Here is a 25,898-nt window from a genome sequence, read left to right as displayed (position 1 = left end):
CACTGCGTGAGCCCTCCTGAATTGGGATTTAGGGGGTGAAGGAAAACATAAACATCTAGAAGTTTATGGCAATGTCAAGACATGTTGATATCCTTGAGGACAGCTCACTCCCACCACCACTCACCAGTTCTCTGAAAAGTTTATCCTCCAGCAGGTTGTCTGTGAGGCTGAGGACGTGCTGCTGTGGTGGGGCGCTGGCGATGGAACGTAACCTGGCATTGGTGGGCATATCCCTGGGTAGACCCGACAGCCCGATGGTGAACAGACGAATGTTGTGGTTCTTGGCCTCGGATGCGGCGGTCACAGCACTGGGGCTACGGGGATGGTCCACGCCGTCAGTCATCAGCAACATCACCCTCAGGCTGTTGGCCGCTGTCTCACGGCTAAACATCTGGGTGTTATAATCATTTGATTGTACTTTGATATTGGGTCTAACACTTGTTTTTTGGTGTGGTACACTTTGTTCTCAATTGGGTTGACTTTTTTTTGGGATAGTCCTCTATGGATAATCCAACTATCAACAAACTTTCATATGCAACCCTATTGGCTTGGGGCTAAGACTAGGGTTAGGTTTAGGTTTAGTGGAGAGTTAGTTGAACGGTTAGTTGATGGTTAGTTTAACATCCATCAAACATCTGCAAGGGACAATCCAAGTAAAGTGCTACTAGATAATGATATGCAGACCTGTGTAGCGTTAGTGATGGCGTAGGCTGAGTAGGTTCCGTGTCCGATGTAGGCCATGGACGCCACTCTGCTCTGGAACACATCCACATCCTGCCAGTCCCGGAAGTTGTGCTCCAGAGAAACAGAACTAGGAGGAGAAGAAAAATAATAAGAAGAAGATGGAGAGCAGTTAAACCTAGAGACGTTAGATGGAGAGCAGTTAAATCTAGAGACGTTAGATGGAGAGCAGTTAAATCTAGAGACGTTAGATGGAGAGCAGTTAAATCTAGAGACGTTAGATGGAGAGCAGTTAAATCTAGAGACGTTAGATGGAGAGCAGTTAAATCTAGAGACGTTAGATGGAGAGCAGTTAAATCTAGAGACGTTAGATGGAGAGCAGTTAAATCTAGAGACGTTAGATGGAGAGCAGTTAAATCTAGAGATGTTAGATGGAGAGCAGTTAAATCTAGAGACGTTAGATGGAGAGCAGTTAAATCTAGAGACGTTAGATGGTGAGCAGTTAAATCTAGATATGTTAGATGGAGAGCAGTTAAATCTAGATATGTTAGATGGAGAGGAGTTAAATCTAGAGACGTTAGATGGAGAGCAGTTAAATCTAGATATGTTAGATGGAGAGCAGTTAAATCTAGATATGTTAGATGGAGAGCAGTTAAATCTAGAGACGTTAGATGGAGAGCAGTTAAATCTAGAGACGTTAGATGGAGAGCAGTTAAATCTAGATATGTTAGATGGAGAGCAGTTAAACCTAGAGACGTTAGATGGAGAGCAGTTAAATCTAGAGACGTTAGATGGAGAGCAGTTAAATCTAGAGACGTTAGATGGAGAGCAGTTAAATCTAGAGACGTTAGATGGAGAGCAGTTAAATCTAGAGACGTTAGATGGAGAGCAGTTAAATCTAGATATGTTAGATGGAGAGCAGTTAAATCTAGATATGTTAGATGGAGAGCAGTTAAATCTAGAGACGTTAGATGGAGAGCAGTTAAATCTAGATATGTTAGATGGAGAGCAGTTAAATCTAGAGACGTTAGATGGAGAGCAGTTAAATCTAGAGACGTTAGATGGTGAGCAGTTAAACCTAGAGACGTTAGATGGAGAGCAGTTAAATCTAGAGACGTTAGATGGAGAGCAGTTAAATCTAGAGACGTTAGATGGAGAGCAGGTAAATCTAGAGACGTTAGATGGAGAGCAGTTAAATCTAGAGACGTTAGATGGAGAGCAGTTAAATCTATAGACGTTAGATGGAGAGCAGTTAAATCTAGAGACGTTAGATGGAGAGCAGTTAAATCTATAGACGTTAGATGGAGAGCAGTTAAATCTAGATATGTTAGATGGAGAGCAGTTAAATCTAGAGACGTTAGACGGTGAGCAGTTAGAGTTAAGTGCCTTGCTCGAGGGCACAAGGGCAGAAGATGACATCTTCAGTGGGATACTAATACCAGCAACCCACTGGTTGCCAGCCCACTCCCGGCTACCACGGGATAGAACCTATCTGGTTGTTAGCTCATCCCTCTAACCTCTACAGTACCAACCTGCTGTACTGCAGTGCAGCCAGCCTCATCCCTTTAACCTCTACAGTACCAACCTGCTGTACTGCAGTGCAGCCAGCCTCATCCCCCTAACCTCTACAGTACCAACCTGCCGTACTGCAGTGCAGCCAGCCTCATCCCTCTAACCTCTACAGTACCAACCTGCTGTACTGCAGTGCAGCCAGCCTCATCCCTCTAACCTCTACAGTACCAACCTGCTGTACTGCCTCATCCCTCAACATCTACAGTACCAAGTACTGCCAGCCTCATCTAACCTCTACAGTACCAACCTGCTGTACTGCAGTGCCGCCAGCCTCATCCCTCTAACCTCTACAGTACCAACCTGCTGTACTGCAGTGCAGCCAGCCTCATCCCTCTAACCTCTACAGTACCAACCTGCTGTACTGCAGTGCAGCCAACCTCAACCTCAGTCTCCAACCTGCTGCCTGGATCTGCATGAGCCGCGTGCTGAAACGCAGGACGAAGTCTTTCTGCTTCTCAAACAACAGCACCTTGGCCTTCTCTGAGCTGTCCAGGATGAACATGATCTCCACCGGGCAGATCAGAACTATTGGGGAGGGGGTGGAAAGAGAGACAGGGTGGAGAGGATTGCAGGTGAGTGAATGAATACATGAATGAATTAATGAATTAATGGATTAATTAATTAAAGAATGAAACCCACTTACTTTTCCCTTCCTTTTGGAGGACCTGGTTGTCATCTCTCTGGCCCTTCCTCCTCCTGCCCTGACCCCTGGCTGTGTGTGTTAGTACCAACACGAGGAGCAACAGCTCCACAACCTTCCTCATCTTGATCTCTTGTCCAGCAGCTCAGCCTAGAACCAACCAAACATGAGTTTGAGACAACTTCTCCTAATTCAGAACACACACAGACACACAAACAGTCACACACGCACACACACACTTCTAGTCACAGAAGAGTGCTATGACTTCTGTACACACTAGAGGGCGGCAACACCATAATACAACTTTAAATGACGCCAGATCAATTTGGGCTAATGCCATATCATCGTTTGTTTGCAAGCAAAGGGAACAGGTTGTACATGAAGCCTCCACTGAGGGAATAGCTGCAGCTGTAACTTCATAATGACTACCCAGGAAACCAGAATCACTGCTCTCTGTGTGAAATCATCTATTTTACCAAAGTTATTACCAGTTACTGTTTGCCTTTACAGCAGTAATTTTCAGGATATGATCAGACAATTATTTCTTCAGAAAATGTTCCCATTTAGTTACAAAATATATTTTTATTTCATGAATTTAATTTTATCGAGTTATTTGAATTTGTCCCAGCCTTATTCATAATATTTAGCTGCAAATATTTCCTTGTAAATGTGTGATTGTAAATGCATAATTCCCGAGAATTATTCGGAGAACAAGTTAATGCTATCAAATCAACGGATTGATTGATTTAAAAGCGCAGACAACACCGAACTCATCATTATTATCACTATTTAATAAATAAATAAAAAACATTTCAATCTGGAATACAATATGCAACAAATGCGATTGTCATTGGATTGTCTACAACAATATTCTCTCTACGTGTTCAATAGCCTACACTTGACACAAATGTGTTACATAACATAGTTTAAATTCAATTAAACCTTACCTTGATTCTCATTTAAATACAATCAATCACAGTAATAGTCCGCTCATTTGGTCTCAATTACATAATCCGGTGGGCGAGTTTTTTTATCCCCGGTTTAGTCCTAAAGCAAGAGAGAGCAACGGTGATCGACCCGCTCGAATCGATTCAAACCTGCACGAGGGGGCTGCACTGCGAACACTGAATATTTACGAAGCGCACCTATCATCGCACTGTTGTCAAACAGCACGGGGATGCCTCCCTTTACCAGTATTTTATAAAGCTACAGGGCTGATTCTTATCAGATTGATGGGGGAAAATGAGTTTAGGTTATTGCACATTTTTCATATTGATAACATCAATAGTAAATCAGTTTTTTTCACTCTACAATATTGAGGCCAGTCCCACCACCTTGTTTTCTCAGTCATTATTAATGCCAACTATTGGCCTATAATATTTATTCATAGGCCCTATGCATAAACCACATTGTGGCCTATCAACCTTCAACATCCTTCCCACCCAACCTCTAATGTTATTAATGTGTTACAATCAAATAAATAACCTTAGTGGGACTACTACTGTACATGTTGACATTCATAGCTGTAGGCGATTGAGTCAATCAAGGCAATTGAGTCTTATTGAACCCACAGACAACCCCCCCCCGCCCCCGAAGGGTTTTACGACTCGATCTTTGAAGATTTTAATGTGAGCACTTACTCATCCAGCACACAATGCATGGTTCAATGTTCAGAGTGATTGAGTTTCTACCATGATCCACTGGGTCAAATACCAACCCTCACCGACATGCTACTAGAACACAACAGGGCCAATATGGCACTAAATATGACTTAAGGGGTAAAACACATGAGTACTGTAGACCTGGATCAAATATAAGTCAAATCCTTCAAAAAAAATGGAAGTGCACTTGATTTAGCTTGACCGGTAGGCTAGCCTACAATGAAGCCAATGTAATAATCCCAAAAGTGCCAACTTGGCCCACCTTGTATGTTGGTCAAACCACATAAGTAATGTGCACTTCAAAAGTTTCAGTGACAATTTTTACCTAGGTCTGGAGTGCATGTAGGTCAGCGATCTACACCAAAAGGGTTCCAAAATGATTTTTTGGCTGTCCCCAGAGGAGAACCTTTGGGGTTCTATGTAGAACCCTCTGTGGAAAGGGTTCTATCTGGAAACAAAAAGGGTTCTTCAAAGGGTTCTCCTATTGGGACAGCCAAGTAACCCTTGTAGGTTCTAGACAGCACCTTTTTTTCTAAGAGCGTAGGGATGGAGTGAATTATCTGTTAAAGAAAAGGAATATGAGAAAAACATCATTGACCAATGACCTTTGAGTAACATCTTGGACCCACTCCAAGCAGTAACCCCACAAGTTCATGGAATAGCAAGTACCAGACCTCATCTGGATGACTGCAATATGAAAGAAACATCATCACTGTACCTGTCTCCTTCCTATAACTCACAGTAAGGAGACATGACCGACAGGGTTTTTATGGCAATTCCAGACGAAGTAAATCAAAAGTGTCTAAGAGGGGTTGCTCTAGCTGAAAAGGTTAGCAATCTTCACATGAGATATGTCAGGTTTGGTGCAACAGGCCAGAAGGACTACAGATGTTGACACAATGTGTTTTTCTGAAGATGTAATGAAAAGACCTAGCAACTTCATTAAGGTCACTCACTATCACAGGAACCTAAGAGAGTAAACTTCTTGACATATTATCAAACACAGTCTAAACTACATTACGAACTGTTAAACTGCTCAAATTACCAACCTATATTCACAATAGGACACAGGAGTTAGTTGCATTAGTAGCCTAAAATATTTGTATTTCACAACACTTAAAATGAAAATGTCCTCCTGAGGAATCGGCCATAAACTTCCCTAGTTCCCCAGTTGAAGGGTGCCTAGGAGGGTGCTCACTAGCTGGAGGGGGGAAGTGATCTACATCTACACTGTGTGACAGGGATCATGATGCTTCTCCTTCCAGGCACTACTAACCCTGTGTCACGGCACAGTAGACTATAAAGATGTCAAACCACAGAACATGCCTGTCAAAAGGTTCTGCTTCCGAGAATGTTGAAGGAATGTTCCTTGATAACTGCCTGGTTGGAATTGAAGTCCTGTGTTGCTCTGTTGGTAAGAGCAGGACGCTAGCTCAATCCAAGGTTGTGGCTTCAATTCCCACAGGGATTACAAAGGCCTACACTTACAAAAAAATGTATGCACTGTACTGTGGTGTAAGTCGATTTGGATGAAAGTGTCTGCTCAGTGGCGTGTAGTGTTATTATTATTCAGTGTGGTGCTGTGAAAGCCATGCTCTGGCACTGTGTGAGTGGGTACTGAGTCAGTGTCTGGGCTCAGGCTGGGTGTCTGGGCCAGGCTGTTAAACCAACAGAGCCTGGCGGCAGGACTGATGCCAGCCCCGCCACCACCGGCCAGGGAGTTTGGAGGGCGGCTTCCTGCCATCTCTCCTGGTGCAGCAACTAAACATGCGACTGAGATAATGATTGACAAACAACATTAGACCATATAGAAAACAACTCCACGGAGGCGGCAGGCTCTGATGGAGAGAAGGGAAATCTAACACAGGTTGTCTTGTCTTACCATCAGTTGGGAGTTTGCACTGTCTCATCCGTGAGGCCAAAACACCAAATATGACTAGACATGGGGGTGTGCTGTTCAACAGGGTCCAATGGTCAGAGGGTTGCTGCGGATATAAATATGGCAACATTCTAAACGTTCCATGTTCTATCAGACACATTCTAAAGGTTCCATGTTCTATCGGAAACATTCTAAAGGTCTGTGTTCTTTCTGCAACATTCTCAAGGTTTCATGTTCTATCTGCAAGATTCTAAATGTTCTAATGAATAAGCCCTTGATAGGACTTGCAGTGGCATCCATGGTATTGAACTAGATAAATTCCACAAGGCCTGTCATTTAGGGAGATGTGAAGCTGCAGAGAAGCTGGTGTGTGACCTTTTCCCTTTTTTACAGCATTTGCCTTGCAGCCTGTGTACAAGCACCAACGAGGCTTGGTTTTAAAACTGAAAATTACACTTGTCCGGCCTGAACTCTGGGTGTTCAGTTTAATAAAAAAGAAGTGCTCGAAATGTACGAAACGTGACTTCAAAGTGTTACATGTATCTGCAGTAGCAAGCAGAACTCAGGAAAGATCATTTTATGCCCTTTGGTGCTCGTACATGAGTGGCCTGCGGGTATATAGTTTTCCTGAATCCGCCATACTTGGATCATTTGTTAAACACGTGGCAGTTTTCAGCATAAAATTTGACTGGTTTGAGTGCTTCATGTGGTTGTATCAAGCCTCTTAGATGGGTACCTGATAGGCATGATGCTGGATAGATATGTGAAACTGGGAAAGAGGTTGTTTTAAACATAGTTCATATTGTATGATGGAGAGTCGTTACATTCATGAAAAAGAGCAACATGAAGTTAATTGAAGAAATGTCTGTCTTGGTATGCAAACTATTACAAAATAAGAGTTAGTCAGAGTCTCTCTCTCCCTCTCTGTGACAGACTGTCTCTGATTGGGAGAAGTGATATCCAGTGAAGGTGATAGGCTAGCAACTTAACAATCTTGTATGTATCTACAGTATGTCTGAATATGCCACAATATGCAGCTGTCCTGCCTTCCCCTAGGCTACTCTTCTCCTTTCCCACCCATCAAGGAGAAGAATATAGTAAGCAACGTATCAAATAATAGTACCACTATCAGACAATCATTACAGCTATGGTGCCATTAAGCAATATTTTATTTATGTTTCATTTCAAAATTAAATACAATTTTATTTGTCACATGCTTCATAAACAACAGGTGTAGGCTAACAGTGAAATGCTTACTTATGGGCCCTTCCCAACAATGCAGAGAGAAAATAGAGAAATAGACCTTTTTTGAATTAAATGTCTTTATTTTTTATATAACCTTTATTTAACTAGGCAAGTCATTTAAGAACAAATTCATATTTACAATGACGGCCTACACATAAAAATGTAATAACACGTAATAATAACATTTATAATAAATACACAATGAGTAACAATAACCTGGCAATTCACGGGGTATCAGTACCGAGTCGATGTGCAGGGGTACGAAGTAATTGAGGTTGATATGTATGGAATAAAGTGACTAGGATAGATAATAAACAGCAGCAACAGCGTATGTAATGAGTCAAAAAAGCTAGTGCAAAAAGCATCAATGCAGAAAGTCTGGGCAGCTATTTGGTTAACTATTTAGCAGTCTTATGATTTGGGGTTAGAAGCTGTTCAGGGTCCTGTTGGTTCGAGATTTGGTGCATCGGTGCTGCTTGCCGTGCGGTAGCAGAGAGAACAGTCTGACAATTTTTATGCCCTTCCTCTGACCACGCCCAGTGACGTACCCACTGTCCTCTGTAGCGCCTTGTGGTCGGATGCCAAGCAGTTGTCATTCCAAGCGGTGATGCAGCCAGTCAAGATTCTATCAATGGTCCAGCTGTATTAACTTTTTGAGTATCTGAGGCCCCGTGAGAGTTCTTTTCAGCCTCCTGAGGGTGAAGAGGCGTTGTCATGCCCTCTTCACATTTGTGTTGGTGTGTGGACCATGATAAATCCTCAGTGATGTGAACACTGAGGAACTTGAAGTTCTCCAACCAGCTCCTCTACAGCCCCAAAAACAGGTCTTCTATATAATGACTCGATTGAGAAATGAAACTCCTTTGAAAGCACATACTGTCTGTGCAACTTCTACAGATGAGAACATTAGTTTGAATATTACACTAGTGTTGTTCACTGTCAATTTGTATATCTCAGATTAAGTCTAGAATGCAAACCATTCATAGATGTCATAATATTTAGAGAGCATTTGTCAAAACAATGTGATGAACACAATCCCAACTCCACCCATGAATACATTCCTGTGATACAATAAAAGAAACACAGTCTTGAAAGTTTACATTCAGTTATTGTGTGGGGAAACGTCACTTTTTGCTGATAAGTGTGTTACTGAAGCTTATTTTAGTCCTCACCTCACCACTTGGTGGCAGGGTAGAGAAGTGTGGTTAAAGCAGTACAGTAGCTTGTGTTGAACATTTGTACCAACAGAGGGTACTATAACACAGCCATTTCAATTCAGATTTGAAATACAGTTTATATCAATTATCCTGAGAAAGTAACTTGGTTGAGATGTCAATAATGCACAGTTCAGTTGATGCTGATAATCTCAAACTCTATCATAGGTTATTTTAGGTTTAATTACGAAGATTGTTATAATGCCTAAACACAGACAAGTTAAAGGCTTTTATTTTCAAAACAAAGAAATGTTTTTTTTGTCCTAACTATACATATCTATTTAGAACTGAGATATATAGAAAAAAAAGGCAACAAGACAATTGAGGTTCACATTGACAATGATCTGAATGAAGTGGATAGTGCTCATCCACTGGTGGCTAATTCAAACGGATAATGCTGGGGGTATTCATGGATGACTTTCAGGGCTTCATTGTACAGCTCCAGGTCTGGAAAGGAAAAAAACAAAAAACATTATATGCAAAAACATAGATCTGTAAAAAAACAAAGAGACGTCAAACCAGCTAAAGTCTTTGGCAAGTTAAAAAGTTCACTCAGCAATATCATCACACCGTGGGGCAACATCATCAACAATAATTCAAATAAGACTACCACTACTGTTTCTCCCAAATCTGTGCTCTCCCTTGAGGTATGCTGCGCTGCCCACATTGGCAAGAGAGCATATTTTTTAGATTTTGTTGCAGGAAGTCACTGTGTATAATGATGTAACTTTGCAGAGTGTACTTTTGAGAACACATTCCCTTTTCAACAGGAGAGATGACATACTTACCGAAAGGAATGCCTTGGTCTTCTCTGAGCATGTTGTATGCGGAGGCCATTATTGCCCCTTTGTTGGACACTACACCAACCACCTCCACCACCCCACTCAGCTCCTCATCAAGCTGGGAAAGAGAAACAATGTTACATCAGGCAATGCACTAATAGCCATATGCCTTTGAAACTCAAGTACAATGTTCACTTTCAGTTTTGTGATGCCATGTTGTCATTGTCAGATCGTTTCATTCCTAATTCCTAGAAGATAGCTACTGTTCAGCCAGTCTACTGTTCAGCCAGTCTACTGTTCAGCCAGTCTACTGTTCAGCCAGTCTACTGTTCAGCCAGTCTACTGTTCAACCAGTCTACTGTTCAACCAGTCTACTGTTCAACCAGTCTACTGTTCAACCAGTCTACTGTTCAACCAGTCTACTGTTCAACCAATCTACTGTTCAACCAGTCTACTGTTCAACCAGTCTACTGTTCAACCAGTCTACTGTTCAACCAATCTACTGTTCAACCAGTCTACTGTTCAACCAATCTACTGTTCAACCAATCTACTGTTCAACCAATCTACTGTTCAACCAATCTACTGTTCAACCAATCTACTGTTCAACCAATCTACTGTTCAACCAGTCTACTGTTCAACCAGTCTACTGTTCAACCAGTCTACTGTTCAACCAGTCTACTGTTCAACCAGTCTACTGTTCAACCCATCTACTGTTCAACCCATCTACTGTTCAACCCATCTACTGTTCAACCCGTCTACTGTTCAACCAGTCTACTGTAGTTGGCTGGTTAAGTCTTGAAACTACTCACCGGCTCGTTAAGTTCCACTGATGCAGACTTCCCTTCTCCATCCGAAAGAGTGAATGATTTTCCAGTTGGATGGACCTGTCATAGACGACAAAAATAATTAATTGCGATTTAGTCATGCAAACTAGCTAGTTAGTTATAAAAGTAGCGAATTTCATTGCCATTTCTGGCTGTGCACCACCACGACCCTTTCGTCAAGACGGCCATCCAATTTCTAGTGCTGAACTAACGTTAGGCCCAATAACAGCACTAACATATTACCTTCTCAACACGTCCAACGAAGCAAATCGCCCTGCTGATATATTGAGACAGCATAGAATGGTTTATTCTGGGTTTTGGTGACTCGAAAACTGCCATTTCGATAGATTTTGCAGAACACAACTTGAAATTCTAGCTACGATTGAGTAGAACAAGCAGGCGATAGCGCGGGAAATACTTTGTTACGGCGACGTTTCCTCGTTGTTCTATGCTACATTCTTTCCCCGGACAGAAGCTTTTGTTAACTATCGTTCCTCATATTAATATTTAAATGTCACATGCACGGATAATTTCATATAAATAAAACTTCAATCATTTAAAGTGGAGTATAATATATAAACACCAGATTCAAAGCGACAGATTGCGGTACAATCATTATAAAACTGATTAGAATAAAATTGTTCTCGACATTGTTTCTAAACGGACCATTTACAGAACAGGAATGACCGGAAACAGATAAGACAACAGCAACAACACACTAGTCAAGGACTAACTACACGAAATCGCATAGATAATCTAACAACAACAAAAGTGTATGTTACTTTACTCGACTTTTTAACGAAAATAAAGACTGGTAGGGTAAGTAATTAGCTTTGTTTTGACGAAAACCTAGATAACCAGCTAGCTAACTAGACACTAAAGAACATTTAGCTAGTAGAGCATACGTGACATTTGATACTTTGGAAGTTGAAAGAAATCAAACTGAAAGTCACTCACTTGTATTCAGTTATGATATTGCGATCTGTGATCAACTTTCAGGCATACTCCTAGGTTCTACATACCAAAGGGTAAACACAACATGATTTCTTTATGCATTTTCTCATTCCAAGTGCCGTGATGATGTTGCCATATGCTTGCTAACGTTTGTTTTTCTCGCCTTTGCAGACCCAGTAAGGAGTCAGTATGTTCAGTTTTTTCGGAAATCGTAATAAAGACTCTTCCAAGAAGTCATCGTCAGAGGGTGGTACAGATGGGTTCGTGATAATAGGTGAGAAACAAATAATCAAACGTCAACCTGCTGACTTTGTAAGAGTCAGAAATGTGTATTTGCTTGATATTCAAAGTCTAGGTGTTCAACAGAACTTTGACGTTTCAGGTCGTCCTATTGCTCAGTAGACTCTGCTCAGTTCTGAAACGACCACATTTACCAAACATTTAACAAGTTGGGCAGAACACACCCACATAAAGTAATGCTGTGATTTGTTATTGAATCCATGAAATGTGTGTATTCCACAATGCTCTACTGGTTGAACCTTTCTTGTTTCATAATTGATATCACCCAGAACAATGCTGTGGGGGTTGTGTGTCAGAGTTGCACACAATGACATGTTCAGTGCTACTGTATTATAAAATGGCATTTTAAATGTTTCAAAGCACTGTACACATTCAGTCAATAACATCGGCCTATATTTTTAGTTTATCTTTTTTACATTTCTATTAATATTTTTTGTCAACAAGACTAAATCCCGAACCTCTACTTTGTAACACTAGTAAATACTATAAGCTTAAAAAGTCCACATGTAGTTTTAAGTTTGTCACCAGCATTGAATAATGTCTTTCACCACTTCCATGAGGCTGAAATGAACCTGAAATGAAAATAAGGAGTTGCGCCAAAAATATGTTTCCTCGTGCTCATGGGCGTGGTAATAAGTCATAACAACAAATTAGCATATGTTTATCATTAATTTCAAAATGATAATATAGGAGTTCTACTTGCTTTATGAAGAAAAATCCTGCCAATTTTAAAGGTCAAAGGCAGAAACAACTTCCGTGGGTACCTTTCAAATTCTAAGTCCAAAATAATAAAAATGTTATTGTTAGTCAGGAATCTCCCTCTTTCCTCTACCAGGAAAGTGCAGTATAATTGGCTCTTTATTCCGGCGCTTTGATTGGGAGCGCTGCTGGTGGACCTGGATTCAAATAGTACTCAAAATAATTTCAAATACTTCAGCTGGGCTTGATTGCGCTTGACTGGCACTATGGAACCAATAACGTAGTCGCAAAAGTGCAAACGCTGTCCATCTGGCACTCCAGACAGGCTAAAACTAACGCCAGAAGTAGTTAAAGTGATTTCAAATAGTATTTGGACCCAGGTATGGCTTTTGATGAAGCAGTAGACACAGATGGTCAGGAGTTGTATGTTTCGCTTGGCAGACAGGAGAGAGCCAGTCTCAAAGCCAGCGTTTCTTCCCAGATAAAGGAGAAAGAGTCTGACTGAGCTCACAGATGTTTTAGTGTAAACCCTATGACTGTGCTCTGTTTAATCACATTCTCTGATTTAAAGATGCCAATGATGAGAGAGAGAGAGTGTGTGTGTGTGTGTGTGTGTGTGTGTGTGTGTGTGTGTGTGTGTGTGTGTGTGTGTGTGTGTGTGTGTGTGTGTGTGTGTCGTAAGGGAGGGATCAGTCAGATAGCTGATGAAACCAGGGAGTTTAAAGGGCAAATCACCAAAACGGAATTCATAGATTTACTCTGGGTGTAATCAATGTTGATAGGAGTTGTTACAGAGCGCAAATCCAACAATGTAGGACTATGCTTCAGTCAGAGTTGGGGTAGTGGCTTTCAATTTAGGTACAGTTAGGTTAGTTTGTCCCGTTGATCTTTGAATGAATATTCAAAGATCATTTTCTGTGAGGATTATTTTTTATTTATTTTTTAAATAGTTTTAACTGTATCAAATATAAAGTGTAGCTACTTGTTTCCCTGAAATCTGCCATTACATTTGCCATCTGCACCACAGCCTCTTTCCACTTTTCGAGAATTCCTGGTACTGATGGCTCCAGACCAAAGGGAGCAGATGTTCTTACAAAGCTGATCTGTGGGGCTCAGTCTGTGTCCATATGGCAGGGGGCATATTATGTGCCACTCCACTACCCTTTCACTTCCCCAGCCAGCGGCCTGCCGGTTGGGTATGTTCGGGCCAGAGCTGGGCTGTTGGAGAGAGCCAGCGGAAAATCCCAGTGGGCAGGGAACTGGGTGGCTGGCAGGCTGATCTTCTGTGGCCCTTCCTGCCTCCATCCACGTTTAGTTATTCAGACCAAGATAAATCCTCTTAGGGAAAGAGCAAGAAGGAGCAAGGCAGTGCAGTGAAAAAAGTCATATTTTCAATTTTCTCAATGATGTTTCAACACTATAAGATCGAAATAACACTCTGAAATTGTGAAAATTATAATGCCCTTTTAGTGAAAGAGCTTTTGTATGTAAAAATATACATATGTGTCAACACACCCACATGATCAGACTGAGCATTTCAATGGCAAAATTAAAATAAATTATAAAAAGAGCTAACTTTTTTGGGGGTATTTTCATTGAATAAACACACAGTAATTATATTAGACACACAGTGACGATTTAAAAATAACATTTATAAAGACTGCATGGGGGCTTTAAGGGAAACAATCTGCAGAGTCCGCCCCTGATGCTAGATGGAGGGATGGCTCACATTTGTCAGGGGGTCATGGAGTCGAATCTCATTTTACCTCAGAAGATTAGCAAATGAGCTATTACAATAACGTCCTTTGACAAGGTTTGTATCCTACATCAGGCAAATCTCTCCCCAGTCTAAGCTGTTAATTTGTAACACCTAATATTTTCTCCTCCATTCTGTCAGATGGAATCCGATAAGAAAGGATTTGTTTTATTATCTCTGAAGTCATCCAAGTCTAGGGCCTTCAGTCCCTGTGTGTGTGTGTGTGTGTGTGTGTGTGTGTGTGTGTGTGTGTGTGTGTGTGTGTGTGTGTGTGTGTGTGTGTGTGTGTGTGTGTGTGTGTGTGTGTGCACCTGCCTGCAGCTGACACTCTTGAGGAGTGGTGCTGGTTGACTGCTGAAGTCATGAGCAGCTGCCTGTGCCTCTTCTGGGAGCCCATCTCCCTCTCACAGGCTCTTAACCCAGCCGGCAGACAGACAATAGCCTCACTTGTATTTGGATGGCTGTCAGTGTCTACAAGGAGTCTTTTTCACTAACATCGTGTTCAAAGGCCTACACCCCCACACCACATTAATTTTAACATTTGTCCTCATGTTGCTTTTCCTTGTCTGAAGTCTTTATTTATTGTGCCAGGATAGTAGGTCACTCAGTAACAATTGCCACTGTTTTCCAGGGAGTCCTAAAGTCATTGCAGGTAATGCAAGGATGGGTGTGCATGCGTGCATCATGCATGCAAGTTGTTTTAGTAATCTAAGTGTTTTAGTAATTGGTCACTGGTCATTAACAGAAGATTGTGAAAATAACTGTGAGGCGACTAACAGTGTCCAGCATTACTAGAGCTAGTTTGTTCTGCACTGGCAAAGATGTTTACGAGAAGCCTGCTAGCCTGACAAGCTGCATGTCATTGACCATGTCTATGCTCTGAGCAGGTCCCACAACTCCAGCACGAATCATGACATAACGTGATGTCATTGACAAGATCCACACTGCACAGAGCAGGTCGATGCACATGATCCAAGCCAGAACCTTAGGCCTCTCTCCTGACCTGACACTGTTCAGAAAATATTTTATTTTAATCATTTATATATATATATATATATATATGACACACACACTACCATTCAAAAGTTTGTGGTCACTTTTGTTGTTTTCCATGAAAACATACATGAAATGATTTGTAAAATGAATGGAAAATATAGTCAGGGCGTTGACAAGGTAATAAACAATTACTTTTTATTTAAATAATAATTGTGTCGTTCAAACTTTGCATTCGTCAAAGAATCCTCCATTTGCAGCAATTACAGCATTGCAGACCTTGGGCATTCTAGTTGTCAAACTGTTGAGGTAATCTGAAGAGATTTCACCCCATGCTTCCTGAAGCACCTCCCACAAGTGTGGTTGGCTTGATGGAAACTTCTTACGTACCATACGGTCAAGCTGCTCCCACAACAGCTCAATAGGTTTGAGATCCGGTGACTGTGCTGGACACTCCATTATAGGCAAAATACCAGCTGACTGCTTCTTCCCTAAATAGCTCTTGCGTAGTTTCGAGCTGTGCTTTGGGTCATTGTCCTGTTGTAGGAGGAAATTGGCTCCAATTAAGCGCCGTCCACAGGGTATGGCATGGTGTTGTAAAATGGAGTGATATCCTTCCTTCTTCAAGATCCCTTTTACCCTTTACAAATCTCCCACTTTACCACCACCAAAGCACCCCCAGACCATCACTTTGCCTCCACCATGCTTGACAGATGGTGTCAAGTACCCCTCCATCATCTTCTTCTTTGTGGTCCGAACACCTCAAACTTAGATTCGTCTGTCAATCACTTTTTTTCCAATCTTCCTTTGTCCAGTGTCTGTGTTTTGCCCATCTTAATCTTTTATTTTTATTGGCCAGTCTGAGATGGCTTTTTCTTTGCAACTCTGCCTAGAAGGCCAGCATCCCAGAGTCGCCTCTTCACTGTTGACATTGAGACTGGTGTTTTGCGGGTACTATTTAATTAAGCTGCCAATTGAGGACTTGTGAGGCATCTGTTTCTCAAACTAGACACTCTAATGTACCTGTCCTCTTGCTCAGTTATTCACTGCGGCCCTCCCACTCCTCTTTCTATTCTGGTTAGAGCCAGGGCCAGTTTGCTCTGTTTTGTGAAGGGAGTAGTACACAGCGTTGTATGAGATCTTCAGTTTCTTGTCTATTTCTCGCATGGAATAGCCTTAATTTCTCAGAACAAGAATAGACTGATGAGTTTCAGAAGAAAGCCCTTTGTTTCTGGCCATTTTGATCCTGTAATCGAACCCACATGCTGACGTTCCAGATACTCAACTAGTCTAAAGAAGGCCAGTTTCATTGCTTCTTTAATCAGCACAACAGTTTTCAGCTGTAACATAATTGCAAAAGGGTTTCCTAATGATCAATTACCCTTTTTAGAATGATAAACTTGGATTAGCTAACACAACGTGCCATTGGAACATAGGAGTGATGGATGCTGATAATGGGCCTCTGTACGCCTATGTAGATATTCCATTAAAAAATCTGCTGTTTCCACTACAATAGTAATTTACAACATTAGCAATGTCAAATCAATTCAAATCAAATTTTATTTGTCACATACACATGGTTAGCAGATGTTAATGCGAGCGTAGCGAAATGCTTGTGCTTCTAGTTCCGACAATGCAGTAATAATCCAACAAGTAATCTAACTAACAATTCCAAAAAAAAAACTACTGTCTTATACACAGTGTAAGGGGATAAAGAATATGTACATAAAGATATATGATTGAGTAATGGTACAGAGCAGCTTAGGCAAGATACAGTAGATGGTATCGAGTACAGTATATACATATGAGATGAGTATGTAAACAAAGTGGCATAGTTAAAGTGGCTAGTGATACATGTATTACATAAGGATGCAGTAGATGGTATAGAGTACAGTATATACGTATACATATGAGATGAATAATGTAGGGTATGTAAACATTATATTATGTAGCATTGTTAAAAGTGGCTAGTGATATATTTTACATCATTTCCCATCAATTCCCATTATTAAAGTGGCTGGAGTTGAGTCAGTGTGTTGGCAGCAGCCACTCAATGTTAGTGGTGGCTGTTTAACAGTCTGATGGCCTTGAGATATAAGTTTTTCACTCTCTCGGTCCCAGCTTTGATGCACCTGTACTGACCTCGCCTTCTGGATGATCCTGACACCACACTCCGAGGGCCCTCACCTCCTCCCTGTAGGCCGTCTCGTCGTTGTTGGTAATCAAGCCTACCACTGTTGTGTCGTCCGCAAACTTGATGATTGAGTTGGAGGCGTGCGTGGCCACGCAGTCGTGGGTGAACAGGGAGTACAGGAGAGGGCTCAGAACGCACCCTTGTGGGGCCCCAGTGTTGAGGATCAGCGGGGTGGAGATGTTGTTGCCTACCCTCAACACCTGGGGGCGGCCCGTCAGGAAGTCCAGTACCCAGTTGCACAGGGCGGGGTCGAGACCCAGGGTCTCGAGCTTGATGACGAGCTTGGAGGGTACTATGGTGTTGAATGCCGAGCTGTAGTCGATGAACAGCATTCTCACATAGGTATTCCTCTTGTCCAGATGGGTTAGGGCAGTGGGCAGTGTGGTTGAGATTGCATCGTCTGTGGACCTATTTGGGCGGTAAGCAAATTGGAGTGGGTCTAGGGTGTCAGGTAGGGTGGAGGTGATATGGTCCTTGACTAGTCTCTCAAAGCACTTCATGATGACGGAAGTGAGTGCTACGGGGCGGTAGTCGTTTAGCTCAGTTACCTTAGCTTTCTTGGGAACAGGAACAATGGTGGCCCTCTTGAAGCATGTGGGAACAGCAGACTGGTATAGGGATTGATTGAATATGTCCGTGAACACACCGGCCAGCTGGTCTGCGCATGCTCTGAGGGCGCGGCTGGGGATGCCGTCTGGGCCTGTTAACGGTTAACACGTTTAAATGTTTTACTCACCTCGGCTGCAGTGAAGGAGAGTCCGTATGTTTTCGTTGCAGGCCGTGTCAGTGGCACTGTATTGTCCTCTAAGCGGGCAAAACAGTTATTTAGTCTGCCTGGGAGCAAGACATCCTGGTCCGTGACTGGGCTGGTTTTCTTCTTGTAGTCCGTGATTGACTGTAGACCCTGCCACATACCTCTTGCGTCTGAGCCGTTGAATTGAGATTCTACTTTGTCTCTATACTGACGCTTAGCTTGTTTGATAGCCTTGTGGAGGGAATAGCTGCACTGTTTGTATGCGGTCATGTTATCAGTCACCTTGCCCTGATTAAAAGCAGTGGTTCGCGCTTTCAGTTTCATGCGAATGCTGCCATCAATCCACGGTTTCTGGTTAGGGAATGATTTAATCGTTGCTATGGGAACGACATCTTCAACGCACGTTCTAATGAACTCGCACACCGAATCAGCGTATTCGTCAATGTTGTTATCTGACGCAATACGAAACATCCCACTCCGCGTGATGGAAGCAGTCTTGGAGTGTGGAATCAGCTTGGTCGGACCAGCGTTGGACAGACCTCAGCGCGGGAGCTTCTTGTTTTAGTTTCTGTCTGTAGGCAGGGATCAGCAAAATGGAGTCGTGGTCAGCTTTTCCGAAAGGAGGGCGGGAAGTTAGTTGCGTCGCGGAAGTTAGAGTAACAAAGATCCAAGGTTTTTTCAGCCCTAGTTGCGCAATCGATATGCTGATACAATTTAGGGAGTCTTGTTTTCAGATTAGCCTTGTTAAAATCCCCAGCTACAATGAATGCAGCCTCAGGATGTAGAGATTCCAGTTTGCAAAGAGTCAAATAAAGTTCGTTCAGAGCCATCGATGTGTCTGCTTGGGGGGGAATATATACGGCTGTGATTATAATCAAAGACGATTCTCTTGGTAGATAATGCGGTCGACATTTGATTGTGAGGAATTCTAAATCAGGTGAACAGAAGGATTTGACTTCCTGTATATTTCTGTGATCACACCACGTCTCGTTAGCCATAAGGCATACGCCCCCGCCCCTCTTCTTACCAGAAAGATGTTTGTTTCTGTCGGTGCGATGCGTGGAGAAACCCGCTGGCTGCACCGCCTCCGATAGCGTCTCTCCAGTGAGCCATGTTTCCGTGAAGCAAAGAACGTTAGTCTCTGATTTGATTTGATTTGATGTCCCTCTGGAATGCTACCCTTGCTCGGATTTCATCAACCTTGTTGTCAAGAGACTGGACATTGGCGAGAAGAATGCTAGGGAGTGGTGCACGATGTGCCCGTCTCCGGAGTCTGACCAGAAGACCGCCTCGTTTCCCTCTTTTACGGAGTCGTTTTTTTTGGTCGCCGGCTGGGATCCATTCCGTTGTCCTGGTTGAAAGGCAGAACACAGGATCCGCTTCGTGAAAATCATATTCTTGGTCGTACTGATGGTGAGTTGACGCTGATCTTATATTCAGTAGTTCTTCTCGACTGTATGTAATGAAACCTAAGATGACCTGGGGTACCAATGTAAGAAATAACACGTAAAAAAACAAAAAACTGCATAGTTTCCTTGGAACGCGAAGCGAGGTGGCCATCTCTGTCTACAGTGTATTTCTGATCAATTGGATGTTATTTTAATGGACACTCAAAGGTGCTTTTCTTTCAAAAACATGGACATTTCTAAGTGACCCCAAACTTTTGAACAGTAGTGTACACGTGTGCCAGTCCAGGTTCACTTACAGTTATCCAAACACACAGTCTTTCCATGATGTTGAATGTGAAAACATGCAGCCTTACTATAATGTGAAGTCAAGTACAACTGACCTGACCTGACCTGTCCTCTGTATCATCAAGCAGAGGTGTGTGTGTGTATTCTTGCTTTTGCCTCGTTGTCCCTCTCCTCCTGAAGCATTTAGTGAATGGGAGGTATAAACTCCTGCATGCTATTGAGCAGATGACGGATGCATGCTCTGTGTGTTACTGACTGAGAGAGAACGGGAAGGCGGGGCCTCTAACTGACTGAGCCCAGAAACAAGGCCATGCATGTACAATGCTGATGACACATAACGGGGAGAACACAGGCTTACTTTACATGGCATTATTTAGATGCCCCTGCTGTCCTAGAGGACTTGCTCTGGAGGTGAACAATACCTACCATGCCAAGAATTTCTTCACAGATGTGGATGGAAATGTGGGCTAAATCTTGTGATGAAATTGTGGGAACTTTTTTACCCGTAGGACTAAAAGGGGCAAATCAAAGCTTTAAATACAAGGCATAGAATGAATTAATATTGCATACTTATATGCCTCAAACATGGATGGAAATATGAATATGATAATGGAAAAGTAAGACACTAGACAAAATATTTTTATTTAAAAAGATTTTAAAGATTTTCAACTTTTTGTGCGACCTGACAAAATTCACATTCACTATGTAAGTTATAGATCTGTCATTCTCATTGAAAGCAAGTCTAAGAAACTGTAGATCTGTTCTATGTGCAGTATTTCTGTGCTTCCGTTTTTTAAGTTGAGTTTTTGTGTCTTTTACATTAGGTTTTGTACACAAGCTTCAAACCGCTAAAAGAAAATACAATATTTTTGGTTATGGAAAATATATTTCACAGCAGTTTAGGTGGTACAATTATTCTCTACACTATACGTGCTTGTTTTGTCACAAATTGAAATTAAGTGAACCATTCGAATTTTAGCTACCAGGAAATATATTTCTGCATAGTGCATCTTTTTAAATAAAAAATCATCTGAATTTGAGGTTACTGAAGCTGAGAGACATTTTACTACTAGACTAGAGTAAGCTGATAGATCCCATATTGATCCCGTGCAGAGTAACGCAACGTCTGTTTTTATCATGGGGCTCTGGGCCTCCGTTCCCTTTCATGGAGATCATTTACCCTCTATAGAGAGAGACATTGGGTGACTGGAGACACTGAGCTCAGATCAAAGGAATCTGGTGAGATCAGGGAGGATGACTTCATGCTGCAGAAAGAGTTCAGTCCCATAGGAAAGGGGAGTGAGGAGTGGAGATGGCAATGGTCACAGAGGAGAAGAAAGAGTTCAGTCCCATAGGAAAGGGGAGTGAGGAGTGGAGATGGCAATGGTCACAGAGGAGAAGAAAGAGTTCAGTCCCAGAGGAAAGGGGAGTGAGGAGTGGAGATGGCAATGGTCACAGAGGAGAAGAAAGAGTTCAGTCCCAGAGGAAAGGGGAGTGAGGAGTGGAGATGGCAATGGTCACAGAGGAGAAGATAGAGGGAGCGAGGGAGAAGAGGAGACGACAATGTGCAGTTAATTAGTCTAGTTACTAAGGCCCAGTCGTTCTCCCCCAGATGACATGATGCAAGAGGAATGGGTTTGGGAACACAGGCTAGGCTACACCAGAGAGAGGAATTGGGTTAGGAACACAGGCTAGGCTACACCAGAGAGAGGAATGGGGTTGGGAATACAGGCTATTACACCAGAGAGAGGAATGGGGTTGAGAACACAGGCTATTACACCAGAGAGAGCTGCAGACATGCTCTGATCCACATAGTGCTCTGTAGAACAGTATTACTGTGTTACTTTGTTAATGCTGTGTAATCCATTAATGTGATCAGAATGCCACTCCGCTCGTTAAACCACGTCTAATCACCCAATTGACCTGCTTTCCCAGAAGACGGAAAAAATAACCCAAAGAGGCTAATGACTTCTGTTCTGAAGACCACAGGGCAAGTAGGCCATTGTAGATGGGGCTAGTAGTGGGTCTCGTGCACATGTATGTTGATGAAGAATCCAGGCCTCGGCCCGTGGTGTATAATGACAGAATATCTTTCTTTTTTGTTTTCCTCTCCAGGAGAAACTGTGGAAGAACAGAGGAAGACGACCCAGAACGCGAACATCGGCAAACCATCATGTAACGTTATTGTGCAACCATCAAAGGTGATTGTCTTTTATAACTAGGGGGCAGCGATATGCAGAACATGCAGTATAACACTCTTTATGGGCTCTGGTCTAAACTAGAACGCTATGTAGGAGAAAGGCCAATGTAGTGTCATTTAGGACCCAACCTGGGCGATGATACTCAAAACTGCCAAGTGGTTTGTCTCGTAAATGCTGTCCTCAGTACCAGGAAACACAACTGTTGTAGACTTAAACAGACAGCATAGAGACTGACTGGCTCATCCTGCCTTCATATAGTCTGCCTACAGTCTGTTGCTGCTGTGTTGGGGACAGATGCTGAGTGGCATGGGTGTCATCCTGCACACACACACAGAGAGACTTGAGGACCATCACATGCCACTACAATTCAGCACGCTCCATGCCTGCTACACTGGGTCTGGACTGCAGTCTGGACATATGGTGGCTGTAGAAAAGCTCTATGGTGTTGCTGCTAGTTCTCTGTTTGATCTGGTTGGTCCTTGAAGTCGCCTGTGGTCATTATTATGGGTTTAATCAAGGCGTGTGTGTGTGTGTGTGTGTGTGTGTGTGTGTGTGTGTGTGTGTGTGTGTTGAAGCGTAAGCTGCATATGGTGACATGGCACTGCTGCTTGGCTCCCATTCAATGAGTGTTATCTACAGTGCTTTGCCTCCATGTTGCGCACCCTTCACCTACATGATGTACAAACTCCTACCTCCACCAATATAAACCTGTCCAGCTTCACACACTCTCCTGTGTTATGGGCAATATATGAAATATATGGAGGGCCGGATGGCAGGACTACTACCTACAGTGTTCTGTATTGGTTATTACAGAGGTAATTAGTGGTTAAGATGTAACGTTACTTTACATGTGAAGTGCTAGAAGTCATGAAAAAGCAAAGCACCACACACTGCTTGCTGATCATGCTCCCAAATGAGTCCTCGTCACCACCGTGTTTGAGAGAACCAACACTCAGACTCTTAAGGATGTTTCCGTGGTTACGTCCCAACCGAATGCTCTCTTAATTGAAGAGGAATAAGCCATTTCCTGTAACATCTTCTCTGCATTTAGGCTTTTATTCCAAGGCCCGAAGCACTGCTCAAGTCTCCAATCTAGCACTTTGTGTACACCAAATCCTTTTGAATCAAATAAGTCAATTGAAGAGTACAAATAGTAGGCCGATTTAATATCATGGTAGACAGGCAAGAATAATTGTATTGTGTGACGCTTGCTTGTGTTTAGTAGTACACTTACTGGTACACTAGTTGAGTTGCTAAGGTTACGGTTTGGGACAGCACCCTAGTGACTTCCTCCCATGGACTTTGCCGAGTTCTGAAACCTCATCGGCATCAATCTGTTTTCATGTCTGACAAAAGTTAGCCACGTTAAGTGTTCCTTTTTCATTGTGTAGCCTACACTTGTTTCTAAATGCAATGTCTGAAGGTGGATGTTTTCTCAACTCTTCTCCTTAGTCCTCCAGTACCACACCTACCCAGGCCCACCACTCTCCAGCCCCTGCTCCACCTTCAGTGATCGCCCCATCACCAGGACCTATGTGGAAGCCCCCCGCGCCCATAGTGGAGGCAGCACTGTCTCTCCCAGAGCTACTAGGAGATGTCCCATTCACCCTGGCCCCCCATGTTTTGGCCATGCAGACAGGGGGTCCTGGGTTCCCCCTCTTCTCTGAGATGCTGATGTCGCCCCAAGACATCAACCACAACCTGGCCTCCTTCACCTACGACTTCACCCTGGAGAACTCTGTGCTCTGTGACCATTGACCTGTAGATAGTTTACTTGCTGACTATGACCGCTGACCTTTTGATCTGTCCACCTCCCCTCCAATACCAGCCCTACGTCAACCCTGGGTCGTGTCCATTGGGCAGCAAACAGATGAAAACGTACTGAAACAAGACGGGACTACCTGGGCTTGTCCAATAAGAAAGGCACATGTTTGTTTTCCTTTCCAAAGTGTTTAGCTACGTTTGCCCTACTGAACACTACCCTGGACTGTCTTGGCTCGTTACCATTCAGGTTTAGTTTCAGTTCTATAGGCTCTGTCTGAGAATGGTAGTACTATAATTAATGGTGAACCTGGTTATTGTGATGATCAGAGTTATAAAACAGGTGTGAGTCAGTTGGGGTCAAAACTGCACCTGCCGGCAGTGATGTAGGTTACACACAGTATGTAGGTAGATGGGTTCGCAGAGTTCCACCATTAAGATTGTAGACTACTAGTTCAAGGCGAATCACTTTCTGATGTGCCTGTCATAGTAGTGCTGGTTCACTGTTTTAAGAACGGTGTGTATCAGAAGAGTGCTAGCTTCACGTCTGACTGGCATGCTTCATCATAGCTTTGTGTTTCATTTGAACAGTGTCTGGGTCTGTAGATTCACCTGTTGTTACTGTTAGTTTAGAAGTCACTGATTGACCTTTGGGTTTGCACTAATGTACGCATGAGACAGATTTCAGATAGTTTTCAAATCTTATAAAGGAAATTACACATTCTTTATTTGGTTACGATGTTTTCTCTCTGCTGTCCTCACTTTTGCCCATGAAGTTAAGAACGCTTTTACAAAACATTTGGAAAAAGCGTTTGTGTAGCATAAGCATTTCTATAGAGGAACTATGTAGCTTTCTGATCTATTTTAACATGTAAGAATATACATCCCATATTTTTCAACATGTATTATCAGGACTCACTCGATATGGTGACTCTTATGTGGCCTTTCTCTCTTGATCATCATCAGCATGGCTCTAATGAACGCATCATGTGTTGTTCCCAAACGTTGTATTTATTGTTATTTATTCTGAACCAACCAAGTTTCCCCCAGTCTTCATGGCACAGTTTAGATTTGACAGTGTTTCAAGGTATCCTGTCACATATACTGCATTCATTGCACACTGGCGAACAAATTATCTTGTGAACACACATATGTTCAGTTACCTCTGACTGCTGTACAAATGTGAGGGGGCAAGAAAATACCAATTATATATAGTTAAAATACTTTTTAGGACTATTATTTGAAGTTAATTCCTAAAACAACCACTCAAGAACCTGAAAAGATGTCTCATAAGTTGCTGTTATTTTCAGTGTCATGTTGTGGTATTCCACATCATGTGAAATCATCCATAGAGGCTGCATTTACACACACAGCCAAATTATTATTTTTTTGATCACTTCTTTTGCCAATAATTGTGCAAGAAAATCTGAATTGGGCGATGTGTGAATTGCAGCCTTTACTACTGCATACATTATGAAATATTTGGGATTTACCCTGTCTGGACAATCCTTTGCTGTGCATACCTGGAAACCAAGGGTATTTATATCTGTCTGTGTTAAACGATACTGTGGATTTCCCCAGGCCTCTTCCTCTCTTTGTAATTCAATCACTGACCTAACATAGCATTTAGTTTTTTTTAATTCACTGGCGTGGAAGGCTACAGTTGTTTGCTTTGTATTTTGGGGTGGATTTGAGTTTGAGTAACTTAGTTTATTTGGTTTACTTGGATGTGTTTTGGGGGTTTAGTTACGGTGTGGTTAATTTGTGGTTGTTGTGCATGTTTGCTATTAACAATAGATTGTTTTCATTTATCTTGTCATTTTTAACTGAGGGGGTTTCTCTAAAGATGGTTGACCTGTAAAATCGTGAGTACTGTGTTTTTATTAGTAGTAGCTGGTACATAGGAAATACAGTGCATTTGGAAAGTATACAGACCCCTTGACTTTTTCCACATTTTGTTACGTTACATCCTTGTTCTAAAAGTAATTAAATTGTTTTTCCCCCCTCAATCTACACACAATACCCCATAATGAAAAACTGACACCACATTTACATAAGTCTTCAGACCCTTTACTCAGTACTTTGTTGAAGCAC

General features: G+C 42.4%; 3 protein-coding genes across 6 annotated transcripts in view; 1 reads left to right on the top strand and 2 right to left on the bottom strand.

Annotated features, from left to right (window-relative positions):
- The window catches only part of col28a1a (collagen, type XXVIII, alpha 1a), a 30,215-nt gene extending 26,174 nt beyond the window's left edge, over nucleotides 1–4,041 (bottom strand). The window contains exons 1-5 of the mRNA XM_042295458.1: nucleotides 3,841–4,041; nucleotides 2,897–3,043; nucleotides 2,607–2,778; nucleotides 685–811; nucleotides 125–391 (exon numbers count right to left, since the gene is read on the bottom strand). Of these exons, the coding sequence (XP_042151392.1) occupies nucleotides 125–391; nucleotides 685–811; nucleotides 2,607–2,778; nucleotides 2,897–3,017 (687 nt within the window). The 5' untranslated portion in view covers nucleotides 3,018–3,043; nucleotides 3,841–4,041. The remainder of the gene's footprint in view (nucleotides 1–124; nucleotides 392–684; nucleotides 812–2,606; nucleotides 2,779–2,896; nucleotides 3,044–3,840) is intronic.
- Nucleotides 4,042–9,108: 5,067 nt separating this feature from the next.
- On the bottom strand, nucleotides 9,109–10,949 carry rpa3 (replication protein A3). Its single transcript, XM_024441298.2, has 4 exons — nucleotides 10,742–10,949; nucleotides 10,484–10,558; nucleotides 9,681–9,792; nucleotides 9,109–9,339 (listed from the first exon to the last, which is right to left on the bottom strand). Exons 1-4 carry the CDS (start codon nucleotides 10,835–10,837, stop codon nucleotides 9,257–9,259), a joined length of 366 nt encoding a protein of 121 aa, XP_024297066.1. The 5' UTR covers nucleotides 10,838–10,949; the 3' UTR covers nucleotides 9,109–9,256.
- A 222-nt stretch (nucleotides 10,950–11,171) lies between these two features.
- Nucleotides 11,172–25,732, top strand: umad1 (UBAP1-MVB12-associated (UMA) domain containing 1). 4 transcript variants are annotated; one of them, XM_042295455.1, is made up of 6 exons: nucleotides 11,172–11,317; nucleotides 11,498–11,526; nucleotides 11,624–11,726; nucleotides 14,839–14,859; nucleotides 21,958–22,043; nucleotides 23,496–25,732. In XM_042295455.1, the coding sequence occupies exons 3-6, from the start codon at nucleotides 11,642–11,644 to the stop codon at nucleotides 23,799–23,801; spliced, it is 498 nt and encodes a 165-aa protein (XP_042151389.1). In that variant the 5' UTR covers nucleotides 11,172–11,317; nucleotides 11,498–11,526; nucleotides 11,624–11,641; the 3' UTR covers nucleotides 23,802–25,732. The 4 variants fall into 4 exon arrangements, with proteins under 4 accessions (XP_042151389.1, XP_042151390.1, XP_024297067.2 ...); XM_042295456.1 differs by lacking the exon at nucleotides 11,498–11,526; XM_024441299.2 differs by lacking the exon at nucleotides 14,839–14,859.
- Nucleotides 25,733–25,898: the final 166 nt, after the last annotated feature.

Source organism: Oncorhynchus tshawytscha, linkage group LG13 (genome assembly GCF_018296145.1).
Source record: "Oncorhynchus tshawytscha isolate Ot180627B linkage group LG13, Otsh_v2.0, whole genome shotgun sequence".
NCBI lineage: Eukaryota > Metazoa > Chordata > Actinopteri > Salmoniformes > Salmonidae > Oncorhynchus > Oncorhynchus tshawytscha.
Note: the sequence above shows the minus strand (reverse complement) of the source record. Positions and strands in the feature narration are given on the sequence as shown.

Bases quoted from the DNA above. Each gene is read 5' to 3' on its own strand.
- rpa3 (XM_024441298.2), bottom strand. From the start codon at position 10,837: ATGGCAGTTTTCGAGTCACCAAAACCCAGAATAAACCATTCTATGCTG. The intron at 10,559-10,741 runs GTAATATGTTAG...CGTCTATGACAG, and splicing joins TCGTTGGACGTGTTGAGAAG to GTCCATCCAACTGGAAAATC. The intron at 9,340-9,680 runs GTAAGTATGTCA...TTTCCTTTCCAG, and splicing joins AGACCAAGGCATTCCTTTCG to ACCTGGAGCTGTACAATGAA.
- umad1 (XM_042295456.1), top strand. From the start codon at position 11,642: ATGTTCAGTTTTTTCGGAAATCGTAATAAAGACTCTTCCAAGAAGTCA. The intron at 11,727-14,838 runs GTGAGAAACAAA...ACTGTTTTCCAG, and splicing joins AGATGGGTTCGTGATAATAG to GGAGTCCTAAAGTCATTGCA. The intron at 22,044-23,495 runs GTGATTGTCTTT...TCTTCTCCTTAG, and splicing joins TTATTGTGCAACCATCAAAG to TCCTCCAGTACCACACCTAC.